General features: G+C 40.0%; 1 protein-coding gene across 1 annotated transcript; it reads right to left on the reverse strand.

The window, feature by feature from the left end:
• Positions 1-631: 631 nt before the first annotated feature.
• On the reverse strand, positions 632-5,222 carry LOC121549505 (chorion-specific transcription factor GCMb). The gene is made up of 5 exons (XM_041861295.2): positions 4,862-5,222; positions 4,195-4,447; positions 2,819-2,931; positions 2,273-2,398; positions 632-1,950 (listed from the first exon to the last, which is right to left on the reverse strand). Exons 1-5 carry the CDS (start codon positions 4,955-4,957, stop codon positions 1,006-1,008), a joined length of 1,533 nt encoding a protein of 510 aa, XP_041717229.1. The 5' UTR covers positions 4,958-5,222; the 3' UTR covers positions 632-1,005.
• Positions 5,223-7,244: the final 2,022 nt, after the last annotated feature.

The raw sequence follows: 7,244 nt of genomic DNA on the forward strand, positions 1-7,244 counted from the left end.
ATGTGACCAATAAAATTTGATTTGATTTGATTTGATTTGAAGAATACATATTCATATTCTATCAAAAAAAAAAAAAAAAAAATTATTTATTTATCCAAAGGCAATATTTTGTTTTACATTTTAGCAGACACTCTTATCCAGGGCGACTTACAGTTAGTGAGTGCATACATTTTTCATACTGGCCCCCTGTGGGAAACGAACCCACAACCCTGGCGTTGCAAGCGCCATGCTCTACCAACTGAGCTACAGGGGACTTCATAATAACTGCAGGTTGGCATTTATTGGGATGACTCGTGTACAGGAGGCAGCTCTGCAGAGTGGTCACTAGCTGACACAGCCACAAAGTCATAAAATCTGATTTTAAACCTAACCTTAACCCAACCACACTGCTAACCCTAGAGCCTAGCATGCTAGCAGATACCCATAGACTTCCAGTCATTGCGCTAACGCTATTTAGCCTTAGCTCACGAAACTACCTCTAACTTCCTTCATACTGGACACAGAGACATAAAAATGGTATCCACAAGTTCATCTGACTCTGGGGAAGTAGATACATGGCCTCATTGCCAAAATCCCGAAGTATCCCTTTAAGACCAAAAAGCAAATTTGTTGTTTTCATAAATGTTTAAGATATTGCCAATTTTGACTTTGCAGCTGGCCCATCTAGCAGAAACCGCTCAGTTCTGCCTCCAGGGCAAGTCTCATGACAATAAAGGTCAACCTGCATAATATTTACATTTACATAATAACTGCATTGTGGCTTTTCCTTATGCATTAAATGCAAATTGGGAAATGTTGTGAACATCCTAGATGACTGTCATCACTAGCAGTCCAAATGCATTCCAACACCTCAAATATATAAATAACAATAGATATTCACAAACCTGATAAAAGGTGTCAATAAGTCTGCTCCAAGTGTTCTTTCTGATCATTTGTATACAGGGCACAACTATCAAACGTACTCCTCTGTCATATCTCCCTCTTATTCGCTCTGTTGGTGAGCTTTTAGTACCCTACTCCGTCATATCTAAGCGGATGAGAAACCCTGTCGGGATAGCTGTTGGACGCGTAGTTGCTGTATCGGTAAGTGTCAAAGTTCTCTGCCCTCTCGATTTTGGCTGGTAGGGTTTCCGGTTGGTACGACAGCGCCGACTTGATGACCCCGGAATCTTCTGGAATCTTTAGATCGGAGTAGGAGGTGGGCGAGCTGTCCTCGAGCAGGGAGTTGCAGTTGGGCAGGCCCTTGACGTCGTAGATGTTATCGCCATATTTGACCACGGAGGGCTTGAGGCAGGGCTGGTAGGACACCTTGGTGGTGGTGGTGATGATGGTCTGCAGGGAGGCGGGCGTGGCTGGCACCGGGCCCGTCAGGGTCCTGCACGGATACTCACTGTTGTAGTAGTGGTGGTTGGCGTTGCCAGGGAGCTGCCCGTATTCACATCGCTCCCCGTATGTCCCCTTGCCCAGGATCTGCTTCCAGCCGTGATGCTTGCTGCTGGTAGTGTCGTAGCTGCTGCGGTCATGGCCCGAAAGGGTGCTGGTGGTGTGAGGTGTGGTGGTGCTGGTACCCAGGCCCAAGCTCACCTTGCTGGGCTCAGGGGCCTCTGCCTGGGGGCTACTGGGGTCCTTGTAGAGGGCTGTGTAGGAGCCAGAGCCTAAATAGCCAGGCACAGCAAAGTCGTAGCCACATGGAGGCCGGGGCATGTACAGACGGTGGTTGGCCGGCTTCTGGAGCGTGGAGGGGGCCTCGCCCAGGGTGGTGTGGGAGTCGTAGGCAAACTTGTAGGGCTCAGGATTCTGGAAGGGCGGGTAGTGCTGGGTCTTGTAGGGCTCAGGGTTCTGGAAGGGGAAGTTGGACTCAGGGATGATGCTGAAGCGGTCAGGACCCTCCATGCAGGACAGCTGGTGCAGGTTGGGGAAGGGAGCGCCCAGGTCATGGTATCTCCCAGTCTGAAGAAGTAATAGTACACAACAGTACATATTAGTGATAGGCTAGTCAAGTCCACTGCATCTAATGGAATAAATGGCATGTGTGTATTTTGTGAATTCTTTACTTGGCAATCTCATTGTAGGTGCATAGGGCTTTTACAGTATTCGAGGTGCAGGTCACAAAGTGCTTATTGTATCAGAGAGCCACCCAGTCTAAACAACCACAACGAGCAAGCAAAGGCAACAGTGGCAAGAAACATCTTCCTATAGGAAAACAATTGAGAGGAACCAGGTAGACATAATTCAGAGTGCATATATGACCATGGAGGGTAAATGCTCTTACATCTGATTCTACCAGCCTCCTCTTCTGGGAGAAGTGTGGAGAGGACATCTTCCTCTTCACTGCACTTCTCCGGGCCTCCGTCTCAGACTTACTCTCTGGTCTGGCGTGGTCATGGACTCCCTTAGCCTGCAATCACATCAACACATACTACGATTGTTACTTTCTTGAAATAATTTAGAAAACCTTTGGTCACGCACTTTGATTTTTTATTGTTTTTTATCATGAATTAAAATTCTTTGCCTTCAGATTTTATTGATCAAATATCAAATCTATGAACCCATGCTAATTGCTAATTCATTGTCAAAAAATGGCAATACTAAAACCTTAACACTTTACTTGCAGATTTGCTTAAAAACCGCTAAACATCTATAGTATATTAACCATCACATGAAGTAAGTACAAAAAAATATATTGTACATGGTCTTTATAGGTAATAAATGCTTTATACATGATGATCAACAAATAGGTTATTAATGGTTTAAAAGGAAGGAAAACCTTTAAATAAAGTGTTACCGGAATCTCAATTGAGAATATGAGCCCACAAACCTGGAAGAATATTACTTTTCCATCTATTCTCCAGAAGTTGGTGACGGGATAGCCACTGTGTCCTCTGCATGGCATCAGCTCCAGGGCAGAGCTACAGCTGGGGCACAGCTTCTCTGGAGAACAACCACCAGTACACACAACCACACAGTTTTAAACAACCACACAGTTTTAAACCACCACACAGTTTTAAACAACCACACAGTTTTAAACCACCACACAGTTTTAAACAACCACACAGTTTTAAACAACTACACAGTTTTAAACCACCACACAGTTTTAAACAACCACACAGTTTTAAACCACCACACAGTTTTAAACCACCACACAGTTTTAAACAACCACACAGTTTTAAACAACCACACAGTTTTAAACAACCACACAGTTTTAAACCACCACACAGTTTTAAACCACCACATAGTTTTAAACAACCACACAGTTTTAAACAACCACACAGTTTTAAACAACCACACAGTTTTAAACAAGGCCATATTACAACAGATTCACTCCATGCTTCAAATAAATGCTTAATTCATTTTGCATTTGGCTTCACTTTGGGCTGATAGTATAAAAGGGACTTTTGTATTCTAGTATTGTACGATTATTTATTAACTATTATACTTTTCTGGATGTGAGAGGACGAACATAGTGTGGAGAGTGGTCACAAGTGAAATAATAATAAGATACAAAATAAAATGTGTGATTTATATATATATATATATATATATATATATATATATATATATATATATATAAAAAATAATGTGTGTGTGTATTTTTACAGTGAGGGCTTTTATTTTAAATTATCTTGTTTTTTTTTTCAGTCAGACCAACAGTATTGTTTAATAGAAGTTGTTTAACTAGGTGTTCTATATATAAAGCTGTTTATTATGTTACCACGAACTTTATAGTCTGAGCACACCAAGAACCTAATTGGTTTTTCAAAATACAACCAAGAATGTTTTCCATACATTTTGACCGCTCCTGTAGGCTATTCTCACGCTTTAAGTATCTCGACTTCAGCAAACGTTGTTTCTACTACTACAGCATAAGTGAGGATATTATGATGAAGCACAAAGTGTCACATTTTATATAGTGTGTCAATGTGATGACTGAATGAATGAGTCAGATGTAGCCTACCAAGTGTTTACACCTGATGTAACGTTTAATATATCTTTCCAGAGTGGGGTTATATTCTCAAAAATAGTCGACATAGTCGACAGGCCCAATAAGTAGGCTATCATTATGAATAATTTGATACAGCACCAATAGCTGCATTGTTAATGTTACAGTGGCATAATGTTTTCATTCTTTTTCCGATGAGACGCGTCGGCAGGTGTACACCATGCAATACAGCTGTGCATAATGCCTTTACTCACTTTGTTGTTTTTGTCGTGCTTTGTCGCAGATCGCTGGTCTGAGCTGGAGTTTGCTTCCGTCAGCCAGCGTGCAGTTTCGGCCGCAGACTACAACGCCCAGGCAGGACTTCTTGAGAATTTGACAGTTGTGGTTGTTGGTGTTCCGCATTGCCCATCCGCTCAGGTGGCGCTGTGCGTTCTTGTCCTCCCCACTGTAGATGTAACGAACATACCCATCCGTCCACTCCTGAAATGCATCATACTGCTTTGTGTCCTGTCAGAATTAGGGGGAAATATAGATTTGGATAGATTCCTTATTTTCAAGTGCTTTCTAAATGGATAATAAGGTTATACACGAAAATTACAGGCCAATGATTAGAATATACCTGGCTAAAATACGTTTTGATTGTGGAGAGATCCGAAGGTATGGCCATAAAGTGCAAATGAATATCTGATAGCTGAGTTGTGAAAGCATATTAGGCAAATCATGACAATCTGCGTGCAAACTAATTTATCCTGAACTCTGTATATCTTTAGGCTACAAATTGAAACAATGATTTATTCGATTTTACCTTGACATATTTTGATTATCAAGTGCTATATAATGTGGAAATGTAAATATATATTATTGAATAGCTTATATTCTAAAGTGTATCGTAAACTGTCATAATGAGAGATTTTTACATACCTGAGGCAGTTTTGGGTCGTTGATATCCCACGTTAACTTCATACCGAAGGAACAAACACAGTCCGGGTCATCAAACTGTTCCGAGGACTTTGACATCTTGTAAGATTCTCACAATTTTACGGTTTTTTAACTTGACTCATAGCAGGAACCATCAATAGGCCTACAGATACCGTCCCCTAGACGCGCACCTTGTATCCCCTGTCTTTTATCGGTGTTAATCCAAGGTTCCCTTGCGTCCCGAGGAGTGTTGAGCGAAGCCAGGGGAGTAGCAAGGTGAATGACTACAGGTAAGGGCTGTCTCGTCTATGTAAAGGAGGAGGAGGCAGGGCTAGAAAATCTGTCTAGCCTCAGCTCTGTTGAGGCTGAGCACTGTGCACTTTCAATTCACCTGAACCGTGGCCATGCCCTCCACTTATCCTACTGCTTGGCGGTTTCCCGGAGCATTCCTTCCTAGCACTGTGTATGTATGAAACACCAAAAACAATTACCTATGCTGTTGCCTATATCTATGTTGATCTTGAATACATTCAAACGTCATGAAATTACCCAAGGCCGCTGACAAACGTTTCTTTATCCCTCATCGTAGTTCTTGTGTGGTTTTTACTCTTACGTTAATTATTTTATTAGATTTTATATTATTATCTATATTTGTATTATTATTATTATTATTATTATCACCGCATTGTTGGGAAATAGCTCCAAAGGTAAGAATTTCACTGTACTGTTTTCAACCTGTTGTATCCTGTGCACGTGGCAAATAAACTTTGAATTGTGTAACTTTAAAACGATGGAAATAGGTCTATAGGCTATTTGTTTCCGTGATTTTTTGGGCGATGATGCTTGCAGTTCTGGCAGGAAAAGTATCTGTGTTGTAAATTTCAAACCTGTTGGTTAGGATTAACGATTAGCTCATAAATCAGCATAAATGTATGTGAGTAATCTGAATGTGAAATAACCACAGTCAACGGCTACACAAGTAGCCTACAGTGTCAGGTGTCAAGTGATCTATCTGAGATCATTAGGAGTTGTTGTATGTAAACCTTAAGCCACACTGACATGTAAACATCAAAACAACCAGGGCTGCACATTAACAACAAACAAATCATCAGTCATGGACATTGTTAACGAATTTCATGTTTCAGCCTATAGATTTTTGTAGGATACACCCATGTCTTTACGAATGTACCTTTTTGTTTTATTGTGGAATGTTATTCACTTTTCTTTTATTCGGGAATCTGATCAGGCATGGCAATAGTTTGGATTTTTTCCCGAAAGTATTTTACATTTGACGCATGTCAGGGATTTGCATGTTTCCGTTAGCCAAATTGGCACTGTTACTAGGCTGATCAAAACTCGATACGGTTTTATCCACTTTTTTCAATTATTATTTTCCTTCAAGTGAAATCAAAATATATTTGCTTTCCATCATTCATTGCGTACAATCCCTTTTCACAGAAGGCCTAAGTTGTGTAATCATTAGGCTATCTCTTAACAGTTGTTGTTATATTTACCTACAAATGGCAAAGCACACTACACAATAGAAATTAATAGAGTGTATCTGTCACTGTTTATAGATCAAACAACCAAGCGTGCCATTTGTTATTGAGGGCGTCATTAGCGTATTACATTGCATAACCGCAAATAAGGCAGTTTAAATTAAATACATCATTTCGGACATCAGGCTACACTAACTGTGAAAGTTAAATTTGAATTGATCAACATTCTAATGTTATCAACATCTTTAGAGGTTTGTGTTTGCTATTTGCAAATGATCGAATGCCTACACACAGAAAAAACTCTTGATTTTTTCCCCAAAAATATTTCAAACACATTAATGAATTCAAATCGCTGTCTTTAATTAAACCATAACAAAAAATGAATGAGAATGATTTCTACAGAATTTCTTTATTTTGACAGATTATTGTCTTTCAGGAGCGTCTTTTCAAGCGGTTCACTAATTCGATTCACCCCTAAAGCTACACTTACACACTGCAAATTATGATCTTAAGTTTGTTTATTTTTTTAAACAATGAAATGCAATTGTTTCTTCAATAATTAGAGTAGCCGAAAAACCGGTTCATGATATTATCGTAAAACATGGTACATTATCATTTTGTATTTAGATTATTAGCCTATGGGTTTAATAAAACACGAAAAACACTTTCGTGAAAAGGACCCCATTGACGAGACTAGCAGCGTAAATTGATAACTAGCCTACAGTATAGGCTTATCTATTACATTTATATTGATCAAAACCATGCGTATTTAACATTTTCTATCAGTTCGAAATCATTTTTGGCGGAGGCTTTCGTCAGCAATCATGTTGGAGCCATCACATCATCACTTCTGATGAAGAAAGCCTCCAAGTCGTTGGTTAACAGGT

Source organism: Coregonus clupeaformis, chromosome 34, assembly GCF_020615455.1.
Source record: "Coregonus clupeaformis isolate EN_2021a chromosome 34, ASM2061545v1, whole genome shotgun sequence".
NCBI lineage: Eukaryota > Metazoa > Chordata > Actinopteri > Salmoniformes > Salmonidae > Coregonus > Coregonus clupeaformis.

Excerpts from the sequence above, each read along its gene's own strand:
- LOC121549505 (XM_041861295.2), bottom strand. The coding sequence starts at position 4,957 with ATGTCAAAGTCCTCGGAACAGTTTGATGACCCGGACTGTGTTTGTTCC. Across the intron at positions 4,448-4,861 it reads ACGACCCAAAACTGCCTCAG|GACACAAAGCAGTATGATGC; the intron begins GTATGTAAAAAT and ends TAATTCTGACAG. Across the intron at positions 2,932-4,194 it reads AGCACGACAAAAACAACAAA|AGAAGCTGTGCCCCAGCTGT; the intron begins GTGAGTAAAGGC and ends GTTGTTCTCCAG.